General features: G+C 37.0%; 1 protein-coding gene across 5 annotated transcripts in view; it reads right to left on the bottom strand.

Moving 5' to 3' along the window:
* The window catches only part of Cntn1 (contactin 1), a 266,999-nt gene that overhangs the window by 77,264 nt on the left and 173,054 nt on the right, over window positions 1–16,681 (bottom strand). For all 5 annotated transcript variants that reach the window (XM_057791546.1, XM_057791551.1, XM_057791548.1 and 2 more), the window contains exons 8-14: window positions 14,875–14,974; window positions 14,541–14,722; window positions 10,573–10,697; window positions 9,844–9,961; window positions 8,496–8,646; window positions 6,504–6,631; window positions 4,758–4,939 (exon numbers count right to left, since the gene is read on the bottom strand). In XM_057791546.1, coding sequence (XP_057647529.1) covers window positions 4,758–4,939; window positions 6,504–6,631; window positions 8,496–8,646; window positions 9,844–9,961; window positions 10,573–10,697; window positions 14,541–14,722; window positions 14,875–14,974 — 986 coding nt within the window. The remainder of the gene's footprint in view (window positions 1–4,757; window positions 4,940–6,503; window positions 6,632–8,495; window positions 8,647–9,843; window positions 9,962–10,572; window positions 10,698–14,540; window positions 14,723–14,874; window positions 14,975–16,681) is intronic.

Raw genomic sequence — 16,681 nt, 5'->3', positions numbered from 1 at the left:
AACAGCCCTAGCCACACAAGCCTGAAGCCTTAGTGTATTTCCTAGAGCCAACATAAAAGGACAGATGCAGTGGAGGGCTTCCGACAGTCAAGTATTGCTAGAGTGAGAGGGTAGACGGACACAGGACTGGACAGAAGCTTGATGGCCAGACAGCCTGCAGAATGCAGTGCATCTGGGAAAACAAGAAGAGACCCTGCCTTAGGGTGCAAGGTGAAACTCACTCCCGAATGCTGTTTTCTGACCGCAATGGGCGTGACATAGCACGTTTGTTGCCATACTCACAAACATACACAATATATAATTTTATAAAATTGTTCAGCGGCTAAATATTTGCCCATCATTTGCCACCACAAATGATTGATAAAATGCCACATATATGAATACATAGAGTGTTTATGAATACGCAGTGTTTATGTATATATTATAAAACAGTCTATGTATTATATTATATAGAATATATATATAATCTTAATAGATAACTTTAAGATATTTCTAGAAAAAGAAGGGTTATAACATACGTTATAATTAAAATTAATTTTAGTTGTACGTTTACTTTCAGAAAGTAAGTGCCTGTTAAATTAGAAAACAAAAATTGCAGTAGGTTTATAACTAGATATTGAAAATAGATAATTACTTGCCACTAACCCTTAGCAGAATAATATAATGTAGGTAAATTGTTTTAATTATTTATTGTATTAAACTGCTAATTTAAATAGCTAATTTATTAATATTTTATCTAGACATGAATTTTGTTCAAGCACAAACAAAACATTTACTAGTCATTATCACACAAAGCATAATATTCTGTGAGTTTTTTTTTTTTTTTTTTTTTTTTTTTTGGTTTTTCGAGACAAGGTTTCTCTGTGGTTTTGGAGCCTGTCCTGGAGCTAGCTCTTGTAGACCAGGCTGATCTCGAACTCACAGAGATCCGCCTGCCTCTGCCTCCCGAGTGCTGGGATTAAAGGCGTGCGCCACCACCGCCCGGCTGAGTTTTAACTAAATCAACGAGGGAATAAGTAGCAAATTTAATGCAAAATGTTACATAGAATAGCACCATTAATGATAGGACAGTGTTTGTTGTCCTTTTGTTTTAGCGACAGTATAAAAGCTTACAAAAGGACAGTAATGCCTTGTGACTTTCCTCCTAGTACTTATGGGACTCCACGAAGAAAAGAAATACAGTGAGACGTAGCATTGTGTATCACCTCACTGTGTACTGGGAAATATGATGAGATACATTCGCTTCAAGGTTGGTGCTTAAATTAGCCCAGGCAGTGAATCCTAAAACCTTACGCACGGCTGCCACTCAGTGGTCAAAAATAGAAATAGCAAGCTGGAGTCAAAGCAAGCTTGATTTAAAAATTATTTTTTTAATTGAATGGGAAATGAAAATTCATGTAATAAAAATTAAATTTTATATCTAGATTATTTTTAGTAATAACCACTTATATTATTAGTCGTTGGAAGTAATAATTATTGAACATTATGATAATGGCCATTGTCGTATTTTAGACTCCGTATCTCTGATTTTTTTGTGTAATTATATAGTCATATAATTATAATTTTTGTTTGTATACATCTTTGCTAGTCAGTGTTTCTTTTGCCTTAGCCTATAGCATAGGTATCTGATCCCTCTATCAGAATCATCCCCCAAATTAAGAAAAATGTCAAATGTTATTTAAGAGACAGCCAAAAGGACATTTTTTTTTCCTGTGCAAGTTTGAGCAACAGAGAATCACAGCCATCTGTGCCTTTTCCGCCCCACTGATGTCCCAATGCCACCGTGTTTTCACGCTCTAAGTCTCAGGTGGAAGTTTTCCCAACAAACCCGGAAAGCTGGGGCTAGTCATGAGGGCTGTCTCTGAAAGATAGCTGAGACACGTTTCTGACACTTTCACTTAAATGCCATTCAGTAGTGAGGTTTGCCACTGACCTTTTGTTGAGAACAGAAGACATCAAGAAACCTTTGCTGGACTTTCGGAGGTTCAAAAGAGAATTGCTCTGATCACTTACTTTACAAAAACGGTTGGAATGTAAAACAAGTGGATCTATTTAATTACAATGGCCACTCTTATCCTGAGACTGTATTTTTTATGAATTTAACTCTTTAGTCTTTTTTGAAGTGCCAATAATGGACATTTGCTAATGTGATTCAGTTTTGTCCCATATTTTCCCCAGAAAATATAGTTTTGGCTTATTTGTTAGCTGATGGTAGCCACTTGAGTTGAAGAATCCCAATGGGGGCTCACTACCAGCAAGCACTCGGTAGACCAGCCAAGGGCCCACTCTTTACTGCCCCCTGTGATGGCCCTTTGCAGATAGAGCAGACATAGTCTCAACAACTCATTCCTTATCTATGCTCTCATTTTTTTTCCTTTAGCATAACAACCATTTCCTTTCCTCTATTTCTCTTTCTCATTTTTTCTTTTTTCACCTAATTTTTGTTAGAGTGGGTATTAGTGTCAAATAACCTGGGGTAACTATTATTTTAAAGAATGTACCTAGGCTGTAAATATGAAGTTTCACCATAATTAGGGTAATTTATACCTCCCAAATCTATTTATATAGACTTCCTTGAAGGTAGTAAGCTCCACAGCTATTACTTGTTATTATGGCTATTATAAGCTCTGCTTGTCATCTTCCAAAATGGTAGCTGAAAAATTATTCAGTTTACTATACCAAATGAATAAATGAACTAGAAACTTCATTTTTCTATTTAAGACTTATTGATTTCCTTGAAATCATTAAAAACTGGGGAGGACTTGTCTTTCAAAAACTACCAAATAATATAAAGAATTATTAAACTGATAAAGATTGTAGTTCCAGTTTAACTAATGATAGACAAATTATAAAAGTTTCACTTATAAGATCAAAATATAACATCTGTTGTTTCTTGTCAATTACATTAACTTTAAGTGTAGTTTCAGCTCAGAAACCAAAGTTGCACATTTACTATTTTTTTTTTTTTTTTTTTTTTTTTTGGCTAGTGCCAGTAAAGAACTGGATTTTACAGTGAACATGCAGGGGCATCACATGTACACTGAGAGGGCTCTGAACAAGGTGCAACTATCTAGAAATGTCCCTGTCTAGTTAAAGAACATCTTACTCTACTTGAAGAAGAAGCCCTAGACAAATGAAGTACAGGCATCTGGTCAACCTGAAGCATAATGGTATTATAATTTATAAACATTTATTCAGATTTCATGTGATGTAAAAATTCTGAAATATCCCATTGAGTTGGTTCAAGCTTGTGTGTACATTAATAGCTCGTTTTGAAGTTAGTGTTTTCTTTTTCCCTTTTATGATTGTTTCTATTTTTTTTTTCTTGAGACAGGGGCTCACTATGTAGTCCAGTTTAGCTTCTAACCTTAAGAATCTAAGATTCTTTGATTTAGCTTCCAGAGTGCTGAGGTTCAAGGCATACTTACCAGATCAGCATATTTTCATTTGTTCTAATTGACTTTGTTTCTATTATTTAAATGTTAAATAAAAGTTTCACTATAGTTTCATACATGTGTATTACTGTACTTTGATTATATCCCCCACTACCTTGCTGTCTGTGTCCTATGCCCTCTTATTGGTCCCCTTCTACAAACATAATTCCCATTCTCAACACATCTTCGTAATTAAGGACATGTGCCGAGCAGATACACAAGTTCCTAAGGAGTAATCTTTCCAGACTTTCCAGAGAGGAGATGGATGCACGAGTGGGGCCAGTTTGTCCCCTTATGGCCTCAGCAGTATCCACACCCCCAGTGATGTTTCCATGGATGTCAATCCCCTGCATCACTTCCCGGCATTCTCTCTGCCCTCTAGCGGCTGTGTTAAATCATAAAGTTTGTGGAATGTACAGTTTCCAAGTCTCAAAATTAACCACTTCATTGATTTCAAGCCACACAGACTTGTGACTTGTTCAAGTCTTTTTTTTTTTTGTTGTTGTTTTTGGATTTTCGAGACAGGGTTTCTCCGTAGCTTTTGGTTCCTGTCCTGGAACTAGCTCTTGTAGACCAGGCTGGCCTCGAACTCACAGAGATCCACCTGCCTCTGCCTCCCAAGGGCTGGGATTAAAGGCCTGTGCCACCACCGCCCGGCTTGTTCAAGTCTTGAAACAAACATTTCATTGATTTATCACCTCCACAGAATGAAATCAATAACTTTAAAATGATCAAAGTAATCTGGAGTAAGTTCAATGCTTTCTCTCATTTGAATTAGAGTGAAATTGATGTGTTCTCTGGTAGAAATTTAATCAGGTAAAGTCCCCATCAATACAAGAACCATATAATAGGAAAATAAACCTAGAGATCAATAAATATTTGAGGATATTGTCCCCAATCTCTTCAATACAATTCCTTTACCCTTTACAAATGTTTCAGAGTACCATGATTAATCTAAAAAAATAGAAGCTTTTCACATAAATGTCACATCATTAAAATTTAAAATATTATAAAATATATGAATTTTAAGTGTGTGTGTGTGTGTGTGTGTGTGTGTGTGTGTGTGTGTGAGAGAGAGAGAGAGAGAGAGAGAGAGAGAGAGAGAGAGAGAGAGAGAGAGAGAGAGAGAGTGCTATGGCACATTTTTACCAGAGAACTACTTTTAGGAGCTGGTCTTCTTCTGCTGTGTGAGTTTAAACTCAAGTCTAGAGATTTGATGGTCTACTTATCTGCTAAGCTATTTCTCTGGCTCATGACTGAAGTTTTAGTGCAGATACATAAGAATCATTGGGATGTTAATAAGATAAAATATAAAACACATACCATATAATTTCTCTGGTAATGAATATGTGTAATTTCCTTGTTAAAGTCAATCACGTAGCCATTGAAGGACCAAACAAATGTGAGATCCAAGGAAGGGTCGAAGGACGCAGCGCACTGCATCGTAGCATTTTCTCCAACAGTGATATCAGCATTAATTGGGGCCAAAATGATTCGTGTGGGATCTGTATGTTTTGAAATAAAAAAAAAGAGTAAATCACATTAAAAGACATTATGAGGCATCATATTATCTGGTATTGTAGAAGACCTGCCACCTGAGAACCTCTGCTAACCATCATGAATAAGCTCTAGGGGCCTTAAAACCGAACTTCAGGTACCTCCCAGCTCTTCCAAACCCCTACAATGTGGTTTAAGGGTGGTAACAACTTCAGATACTAAAGCTCATTCAATGAAAGTGGGCCAGATATTTATACTAAAAGATACAATGAACAGTCTACAGATTTCCAAGACCCATCACAGACACAGATCCAAGTAACACAAAATCGAATACAACATGACTCCTCCAAAATTATTAAACCCACACTAATTATCCCCAATGAGAGCAACTTAGATGAGAAGACAACTTCTGTGCACACACCCAAACCACTCCACATCCCTTTCCTGACATACTTTCAAACCTCGTTTGTTGCTTCTCCAGCTAGGAAGTGGAATCAGCCTAGTTTCCTGCAATCTGCTGAATGAGTAATAAATGTGTAGCATATACACAGAATAGAATTTTGTTCAGCTACAGAGAAAATGAAAATGAGAAATTTTCAGGTGAATTGATGAGACTAGAAAAAAAAATAACGAGCAAGGTAAGTAACCCAGGCTCAAAAAGATAAAAACATATATTTTCTCTCATATGTGGTTCCTAGCTTCAAATATTTATAGTTTTTATGTTTAAACTAGAATATCTGTTAAGGTAAGTGAACCAGAAAAGGACTGTTGAGATGGGGCAATTCCTTAAGGGAGAATATATAGAATTTCATAGGCAATATAAAAACAAGTACAAGAAACCCAAGGAGTGGAAAGTCTAATCAGGAAAGGGTGTTAGGAGTGGGGCAGACTGGAATGTATAAAAGGTTAATCAAAACTAAGGATCTATGAAAAATACATACAAACCTTACTACTTAAAAAATACATTTTTGAATTAGAAGGGAGCTATCCTTCTGGTCTAGGATTATTAGGATTGTTATTATTAGGTTATTCCTGAGAATCAAGAGTGGCAGGTAAGTGATAGCTCTTGATGTGTTATTGCATGGACCAGAGATTCCCAATAATATAGGACCCTTTCCACTATAACTAGTTTGCAAAAGCTATGGACAAAAACAACACATACTTTGGTTACAAAGGTATAGAGAAATGAAGCTAGATCTGAGCCTAGAAGCTTTCCCCCTCAAGAGAGAAAGTGGGTCACAGGGGTGGAAAGGGTATTAGAGATGGCAGTTATCACAAGCAGAGTGCACATGATACTTGTGTGAAATTGTAAAAGAACAAACTCAATAAAAGGTTTTAAAAAGGAATAAAACCCAGTATATTCTGATCCGCTCTGCAAAGGAATAGAATGTTTTCACATTTATTTCCAGTAAGAACTCCTCAGAGGAAGGAACTTTCCCAAGAGGCTTCTGAAATGGAAACTCACCACTACATTGATTGTATTAGAAACTTAGTTTTGAATGGCATATGTGCAGGACTGCTAACTCAAGCATCATTCAACAAACATGACTCAAATATCAAATGATTTCTTACTTGTGATCACCAGAGTCCCAGTGCTATTGGCTTTCCCCCTATTATTTTCTGCAAAGCATGTATAGACTCCTCCATCATTCCTTGTAATATTATTGATTTCCAAGCTACCATCTTCCCATATGAGTATTCTATAAAATTAAAAAAACACACAATTCATAAAACTCATTTAATAACGTATAATACTGTTGTACCTTACATTACAAATGCAATTATTACAATTTATACCAGTTTCTTTTTTTATACATTTAAAGACATTTTCAAGGTCTAGCCTTCGTTTCAAAAGTTCATTCTTGACATTGGCAGAGTGCTGGGAAGCTAAGCTTCATCACTTTCCCAGATAACTGCTAGGGTCCTAAGGCAGATTCATTTGTGCTCCTGTGAGCCCAGGCTAGTTGTTTCTGCAAGTTTTCTTGTGACATCCTTGACCCCCGACCCTGGCTTGTACAGTTCTCCCTCCCTCTCCTCGGCAGGATTCCCCATTGGCTCAATGCTGGGCTATGGGTGTCTTCTCTTGCATTCTCTTATCCTTAAATTCAACATTAAATATTTGTTACTTCTTCGACTTTCTTTAACTAAATCATTTTCTAAACTTTATCTTCTAGTTTTCAAAACAATAGAAATATTTGTTCTTTTAAAGGACAGTCTGATAAAAAAATTAGAATATCTTTTTCTTACTAAGCAATGCTGAAATTCTGCTCCAATGTGTAATAAGATTCTTTTCCATCTCTTTCATTATCCAGTTTTAACTTACAGTTTATTTTGGAATATGTTTTAGAATAACAAATGCAGCATTGAAATAAGACAACAGCAAAAAGTGTTTCTTTGTTGCTAAGGAGAATTTGAAACCAGGCCTCTTTCTCCAAATGTGAAGGAACATAATGAGTCACTGTGACATGCTCTGCACAAAGAAACTGGGCACTGTGTTTTGTGAAGGCCACAGACTTTAGCCTGAAGCCATCTTGATTGGAATCTGGGGACTTCGCAGTGAGGTCAGTTCTTGTAGACATAAAACTCCTCTTAGAAGCACTTTTAGACAAAGCAGTTTATATATGTCATATAGATTACTATATAATATAATGACATATTACTATAATAATGTATATATTACTATACTTGATATATTATAGGTGGCGCTATATATAATACATTATATATAGTATACATATATATGGCATGTATAATGTATATATTACTATACTTGATATATTATAGGTGGCGCTATATATAATACATTATATATAGTATACATATATATATATGGCATGTATATGTGTGTGCTTAAATTTGATCTTTATCATGTTCAAAGTGTCCTATATCACACCATGACATTTCAGCCAGTGCATTTTTCTCAGTGACAGGATTTCATATAAGTACCATTAGACTATAATGGAACCCAAAAGCTCCTATCATCTAATGGTGCTATAGCCATGGCAGTGTCACATGCAAGGCATTGTGGATCCTGGAGCTAAAGACTTCCTACACTGCCAGTCTACACCTTTTAAAATGTTGGGTACCACATGCCTCTCAATAATGACAAATGACTACGCTTCTGCCTTGCATATTTGATATACTTATTTCTTAATATACTTCTTCATATAGCATGAAAATGAAACAGGCACTCTGCAGGCACAAAAATCACTGGTTTGTTAAACTACTTTTTATAGAGATATTCATCCAAATAATATTATGTTTATTCTTATTGACCACTGTTCAGACTTTCATTTCAAACAATTCATATTTGTATTTTATCTTTTAAATTTTATTTCGTTATATATATATTATCTTCAACATTCAAAAAATTCTTGCATATGAACCCTCTATTAGAAAGTGATTGTTGACACTGAATTGTTAATGAACTGAAGCAGTAATTAAAAATTGAACTTGGAGACTCCATGAGGAAGCCACTCGGCTGACTTGAAAGACACTAAGCACAGTAACGTTGTGAGATCTGAGGAGCCAGGGACCATAAGCTCTGCCCCAGTCTGACCTGACCTGCTGCTGTTGACCAGCCACTCTGTCCCTTTGCTCCACGAAAACTTGGGTTTCGGCGCAGCCTTGGGCTTGCATTCAATGATAACTCTTCCTCCTTTAGCAGCCAGGATCTTTTTCTTCATGGGATTCATTTCAAAAGTTGGAGCTAACGCTACAAGGTAAACAGAGGATTATCATTGTCCTTTAGCTATCAAAGGATTGTAGCTTCTTTTATAGATCAATAATCTATAGGAAGGACTGAGGTAAATATGATCAGTTGTAGTTCATGGGCATCTCATACATAACTTTTTATTTGATAATTTAATAACATCTCTTCAGCTCAATGGATTATTGCTGATAGCTTTATCAGCCACTACAAATTTTAGTTTTAATCATATGTCACGTTCCTGCTCACCAAAAAAGGCACCTTGAACCCAATTGTTCTGTTTTGATTCTACAAGGGAACTTAGTGGAAAAACATGGTGAGAACTCCACGTACTGCAAATGTTATATCAATATACATTTTCACATGTGTGCACAGCCTTTCCACTCAGGATACCTCAAGTGACTAATGGGAGAATTGAAGCCTTTTAGATTGGTATAATTTTTTTAGGCTATCACAGGTTGTTGGCATTTGAATATGAAAACTCATTTCAGTATCCCACTTAACTGTCCTTCACTGAGCACCAGTGTAATGCTCCACTCTTTGAGGAGCAAATCCAGGCCTTCAGGACATATCTACAGACAGCTAAGAGAAGAGTGGGTCCAGATAACTGGTTAAGAAGCCCATGACACAGCTGAAGTTCATCTTCAAGCCACAGCACAGACTCATAATCATGAAGTCATGACCCAGCGTTTTATAATCCCAGGGACGGTATGCCCTATATCCTCCAAGCTCCCCCATCTAGTCCACTGCCCAATCCCTTTTGCTATTAGCAGGCACACTGTGTTCCAGTCATCTGCATCCCATCTCTCCTGGGGACACTTTTCAGGCTGGTGTGTATGTGACCCTATCATTTAGTCTCATGATTCTTAAACATCAACTGCCTGTCAAAATCATCTGAGCATCTAATTAAAATGTCTGCTGGGCAGGTTGACGGTGGGAACTGGAGTATTCACACATAACAAGCTCTGAGAGCTGTTACCACAGCTGCTGCTCTGGGGAGGTTGCTTTTTACAGCAAATATTTAGTCTGTTTCATTGTTCCTTTAGCCTGGATTTTGATAACTGGGAATTTACAGCTATGTAACCAACTTATGCTGTGCATCTAAATAAAAGTGAAATGGAATGTGAGCTATGGATACCCTTCAACCAATTTATATGCGGTTTATTTGATAAACATTTATCGAAAATTGGAAAAGACACTGACCCAGGATCTTGAGCTCGGCATTCGCATAAATGGATCCATACGCGTTTTCTGCAATGCACTGGTACATCCCAGCATTGTCAAAAGTCACATCATACAGTCTTAGTTCCCCTTTGTGATACTGAAGAGTAAAAGAAATTACACAACTTTGAAGAACACAGGTGTAAACTCTGCCATTCAGCTTTAGGCTAGCACTTAACCTATGTTGTGTGCATCCACCCCCATTCTCTCCTAAGATGCACAGACGGGATTTCTATGGCATGGAGAAGACCAACCCACTTACCATGCCCAGTGGCTCTTGTTTTATTCATCTTACAGAGCTGAGAGTCCACCTTTTCCCCTTTGGACCAGCTGTGAGATTATAGTGGGAAGGTGGAGAAGGGCCCCACCGCTGTCACTTGTCCCAAGGCTATGATAGGACTTAGCACGTCTCTCTTACCTCTGTTTCTGTGGGATTCAGGGAAACAGTGGCAAAGAGGGGACAATATGAGTGGACATGGTTCAATAGGAAGGGGGGATGTGGAACAAAGGAAAAATAAGGGGGAAAAAAAGAGAGAGGTAAAGATACCATTACAGAAAACTGTTGAAACTGAAAGAAGATACTTTTGTTTTTCAAGGAAGATTTCTGTCTCAGGGCCCAAGTACCCTGAGAAATGGCCAAGCACACAGGCAACCACTGTGTGGCTATCTGAACACTGATTCAGGAGCAGCAAGGCTCTTCAGCGTACTTACCGCATATCCGTTTTTCAGCCATCTGATGGTAGGAATGGGCTTCCCTGTGGCCACGCAAGGCCAGTAGAGGTCACTGCCTATGTCCACCTCAGTGTCATTGATATGCTCTACCCATTCAGGAAATGCTGTAATGGAGGTATATCATCAGTGTCTCCGTGCCCATCACAATCTCAAGGGTCTAAGTTTTGCAGTTTGTTCACTTTATTCTAGCATGTTTACCAGATATCATATGTGTGCCTACACAGGTTGATATTCTACAAAAATCACATATTATCATAGAATAAGATAACTATCATTTAGTTAGTAACTATGCCTCTAGATTTATTTATTTTTTAATATGCATTGTGTGCCTATATGATTTCATGTGCACCATATGCATGCAGGTGCTACCAAAGCCCAGAGGGCACTGGGTCCCCTGGAGCTGAAGCTATAGGCAGTTGGAGCCACCTGATATGGGGGACTGAGAACTGAATTCCAGTCCTATGAGTGAGAAAGAAGTGCTTTTAACTTCTGGAGCATCTTTCTAGCCCAGTTAATTGTTTTTATTATTTATAAATTCAAAAGTTAATTGAAGATAAATATTAAATTAATTGATTTGTCCCTTATAACGTGAATCTTTTGGATATGACAAAATTACAATTGAGATTTAAAAAGAACTATGTTTCAATAGTCTATCATGTAAAGGCTATCATTTCAATAGTCTATCATGTAAAGGCTATCATAAATATATATGATATATACATATATACATATATACATATATACATATATATATATATATCACTTGATTGAGTGAAATGGACTTCAGCCTCAGTTTTTACTTTTATCTGCTTGGCTGATAAAAAAATGCTAAAAATTTCCTCAAAGGAAAAAGAATATTTCTACATGAAAAATCACTCTTGTCAAGCATATCAATTATCTAAACAGCCCAAAGAAATGTAAGTAAATAGTACAAACTAGGAAAAGGAATAGATAGATAGATAGATAGATAGATAGATAGATAGATAGATAGACAGACAGACAGATAGATAGATGATGGATAGATGATAGATAGATTAGATAGATAGATTAGATATATAGATGATAGATAGATGATAGATAGATAGATAGATGATGGATAGATGATAGATAGATTAGATATATAGATGATAGATAGATGATAGATAGATAGATAGATAGATAGATAGATAGATAGATAGATGATGGATAGATGATAGATAGATAGATAGATGATAGATTAGATATATAGATGATAGATAGATAGATAGATAGATAGATGATGGATAGATGATAGATAGATTAGACATATAGATGATAGATAGATAGATAGATAGATGATAGATAGATAGATAGATAGATAGATAGATAGATGATGGATAGATGATAGATACGTTAGATAGATTAGATATATAGATGATAGATAGATGATAGATAGATGATAGATAGATAGATCTCTTAGTGGAGTGGACCATTTCCTTTTAATTGAAAATTAAACCTTGTGTTACATTTATTTTCTCTGGAAAGTACCATACACATATTACTAGTAATATATATATTATATGCACATATACATGTTCATATACATATATATGTGTGTATATGAAATCAGAAAATATTTTCTGAGCTCCCCAGATTATCAACATTGAACAACAAATGTCTCTTTACACATACTATGCAGTATACAATCTGATTTAACTTCCTGTTTTCACTAACCATTTGTAACATATAGGGAGAACTTTCAGAGAATGAATGCTAGTGAATTTGCTAGTTGAATACATGTTTTATTTTGTGTAGAATCTCTTCAATACTTTAATGGCATCTTTGCTACCTTGGTTCCCCCCCCCCCAAGGTGACATATTGATGTCACTAAACATAATACAATAATAAGAATAAATAATTGAGCCGGGCGGTGGTGGCGCACGCCTTTAATCCCAGCACTCGGGAGGCAGAGGCAGGCGGATCTCTGTGAGTTCGAGACCAGCCTGGTCTACAAGAGCTAGTTCCAGGACAGGCTCCAAAACCACAGAGAAACCCTGTCTAAAAAACCAAAAAAAAAAAAAGAATAAATAATTGAATCACCTCAGTTAATTTTGTATGTGGTTTCATTATATAGATTTTAAAGATGGTTTGCTTAAACATAAGACAAAAATTAACATATCTTCCTAGTAAAGAATAAATGAACTTATTGTAAACAACCTCATACAAATGCCCGTTCTGTCACAATGATCCTTTCAGTGCCTTAGATATTTGACAGTTTAGAACTTTACTCTGCTGAAAACCTGGAGTAAAGTTTTCTAAATGCATTGAAAGAAAACTTTATCTCTAATTCATGGATCCAGTACAAAAGTGGTAATATTATTCAAGACATTCAGAGAGTCTAGAGCTGTTTTCCCTCCATTCGAAGCCATTTCACATACACTTGACGTGTTGTGTTAATGACATTGGGTATTCAAGTCTGGAGTTCGGGGAAATATCTGCATTAGATCTCCAAGCTGTAGAACCGTGCTCAAGGATGGAACCAGAGAAGGATACAGAGAAGATCAGTTGCTGACTCTGATCATTTAGTGGAGTGGTATAAACAGGAGGACTCTGAAGGGGAAATGGGAGTGGTACGTATAATGAAGTCTAGGATACAAGTGCCAAGCACAGACAAGGAGGCACAGAAAGAGTTGAGGTGGATCAAGAGTGATTGCTGATGCTGTCATGTCTGATCAGATGGCCCTAAGAAACCATCAGCTTCTGGGTGATCATAGAAGAAAGGTTTTAGTAGAGAAATCCTCATGAAACAAACTGGAGTGAATTATGATGGAACACAACTGGACATGGAGACAAACCTTTTTAGATTTCAGATGACTCTGTCAAAATTTGTGTTTGAGAGAAACTAGCAGAAGATAAACTGAGCATTAACCAGACTTGAAAACAAAACAGCAGGAGACAGAGGAGACAAGTGGGTTGCTATGAGTTTGAGTTCAGTCAGGTCTAGGTAGGGAGTTACAGGATCTCTGGAGATATAAAGAGAGACCATCACACAGGAAAAACAGAAAATCAAAATGAATTTATTGAAGCCTAGTTGCTTATTCCATATTATGGAAAGACGTAATGATGACTTCAGCCTCATGAAGTTCTAACGTTCTGAGCCTGGAGAGATGGCTCGGTGATTAAGAGCACTTGTCGCTCTTATAGAAGACTGTATCAAATTCTCACTATACACATGGCACTAATTCTCCTAAGTAACTATAGTTCCAGGGGATCTCACACCCCTTCTGGCCTCTGCAGGAACCAGGTACACATATCATATACATAAATACATGCAGGCAAAACACCATACACATAAATAAAATTTAGTTAATTTTAAGAAAAATAAGTAAATTTCAAGAGTTGCCAAAAAAAAAAAATCTGTCTTCCCAGATATGTTTAGTATGGTGGGTGAGGATTAAGTACTTGCACCAAAATAATTTTGTTAAAGTAGAAAGAGATGATTCTTTACACCAGGGGTTCTCTAGCACCTGGGGAGTTTTCAGAAATACATATTCTGAGGCTCATGGTATCCTTCCGAGTCAGAAATTCTAAAGAAGGCCCAACAGCCAGTACTTTAACAAGCCCCTCAGGGAATTTTGAGGTCTATTAAACCTTGCAAACCACTGACTCAAACTTTAATCCATAATGCACAGGTTCTTCTATAAATAAAGATACTGAAGAAAAGAGAATCATAGAGGATTAAATGTGCAACATTTAAAATCACCCACAACTTTCAGTCTATTATTATAATCATGATATCAAAAGTATATATTCATATTGGTTGTAACTTAGAGTTGTAGATGTAATTACATAAGGTAAACATCTAACTTATCTGAACAATATAATATAAGTCGCATGTTTTAAAGTAATTATTCTGTGATAGTTCTTCAAGTATGGAAAAGTCTTTGAATAAGACATTGATGGCGATCGTGGAAAATTAAAATACCTACCATGAACATAAATTTTTGCCTGGTGCTTGTCCTTTCCTCTGATGTTCTCGGCCTCGCATTCATAGATGCCTTCATCTTCTAACTGGATATTGAAGATCTTGAGAACAGCCCCTGAGGTGCTTATCTCAGCCGTGCTAGGCATTGGCTCTAGCACCTTCCGCCACCGGATATCGGGAACAGGGCTAGAAAGAGAAGGTATAAAATCTCCAGATCCGCAGTGCTTAAAGAAGACTGCCTGGCATTTACAGCCAGCTCTTGAATCATTTATTTTCTGAGATGGCACAAAAACTTCTCTGTTTTGATGCATGTCAATGAAAAGCACAAGCATACTTACTTTCCAAGAGCAAAACACTCTAAAGTCACGTTTTGGCCCATCATGGTATAGATGTCCTTAAACTGCACTACAATATCAGCAGGATATGGCTTTGTTGTTCCTAATATTAAAAAGAAAAGAAAACACAGACACCCACAATATATTATTCACAATGCATTTTTTCCTTTTTAGCATCATGAAATTTTGTAGTTTAGAACTGCACCAATATGATATAGATATTGTTGGTGTCCCAATATATAGATTTGTTTATGCACAATGTTTGCAAGTAGAAATTCCATCACACAATCATGTAACTAGTTACACTAAATCAGCTACAGAATTTCAAGGTCTCACTAGGGGGCTTCAAATACATATGAAATACTGTGAGCAGTCCTATAAGGCACTTGAGAAGGTAGAACAAGGAGAGAGAAATGGGAATATGAAAATTGGAAGAGAAGAAAGGGAAGAAAGGGGGAGAAAGAGGTAGATTAAGCAAAGAGAAAATGGAAGAAGGAATTATCCTCAGAAACTGAGGAAATGGAGCAACAGAAATGAGAGAGAGGCCATGACCATAACATGGCCATCATTCTTACTCTTAGAGTGGTAAGGTGACATTACAGATACCATGCATCATCATTGTGCATCACACCAAATATGTGCTGACAAACCAGACTCCAAAAAGCTTAATGTGTTATTATCCACCAAAACATGAGTGTGTACTTCATACTGCATAAAAATATACAAATAAACATAACACGGCAATACAGAAGGCAAAGCCAAATAATTAGTCTAAAAGAGTGGTCAGCAAGTAAGGGATTCAAAATGTCAGAGCAGATATGGGAATCCTAAGCAAAAATAGAAACTGAATTGAACCAGTTCATTACAAAGCTCAGAATTAAAGAAAACACAGAGGAAGCCAAAGGCCGTTAAAATATATGACCTAAAGAAAAGCTGAATGCATAACATGGAAGGCCCCAAACCGGTATTAGAAGTTTTGAGATCAGTTTTGTTAATAGTAAACAGCAGTGGGATTTGGTGAGAGTAGTATAGTTCTTACCCTTGGCTCAAAGTGAGACCTTGATGCCAGTTTTAAGCCTTCTGGAGTCAGAATCTGTACTGCATGTTTTTCTCAGAACTTTCCGGTGGCTTACATACTGATTTAACTAAAAGCCACAGGGTTAGCTGTTCTGAGCATCAGAGGAAGGGAAGAATTGATAAATGCAAATGTTACTTGTTAAGAAACACAAGCAGTTATGGCCAATCAGGCTGAAGAAGGCTAGGAGGAAGAAGTGGTTTTTGCTGGGGCAGTAGTGAGCATATCTTGAACACTCAGCATCCTGGAGAGCTTTGGCCGGACAAGTCTAGGATGAAGATATAACTAAAGCCTAAACACAAGATAAGAAATTAGAGACATGAATTTACATGAACACTTCTGGAAATGTGTAGTTCAGGGAGAATATCTAGAAACGACGGCAGAGGAGTATAGGGAAGAGAGACATCTCGTGATTCATGCTTGCCAGAGTGGGGAGGCAAGCCTTGAGGAAAGGAGAAGGAACTCTCTGAGAGGCAGATAAAAAATGTCAAATATCAAAAAGAATGGACACTGAAAATTGTCCTTTGATTGAATGAATGTGAGTTTCTTAGGCTTTTTCCAGATGGCCTTCACTGACTAGGAATGAACACGGTGAGGGAGAAGACAGGATCCTGAGACGGTAAAGAGAAAGAAATGAGCGATGGGCTGACGCCCTTAACCGGGTGGGATGTGAGCCAGAGCAACCGAAGGGGTTGACTGTAGAAGGTGACGTTGGTGAACCACTGAGACAGGAAG

The sequence above is a fragment of the Chionomys nivalis genome, chromosome 17 (genome assembly GCF_950005125.1).
Source record: "Chionomys nivalis chromosome 17, mChiNiv1.1, whole genome shotgun sequence".
Lineage (NCBI taxonomy): Eukaryota > Metazoa > Chordata > Mammalia > Rodentia > Cricetidae > Chionomys > Chionomys nivalis.
The sequence above is the reverse complement of the archived record's forward strand: the minus strand, read 5'-3'. Positions and strand labels throughout refer to the sequence as shown.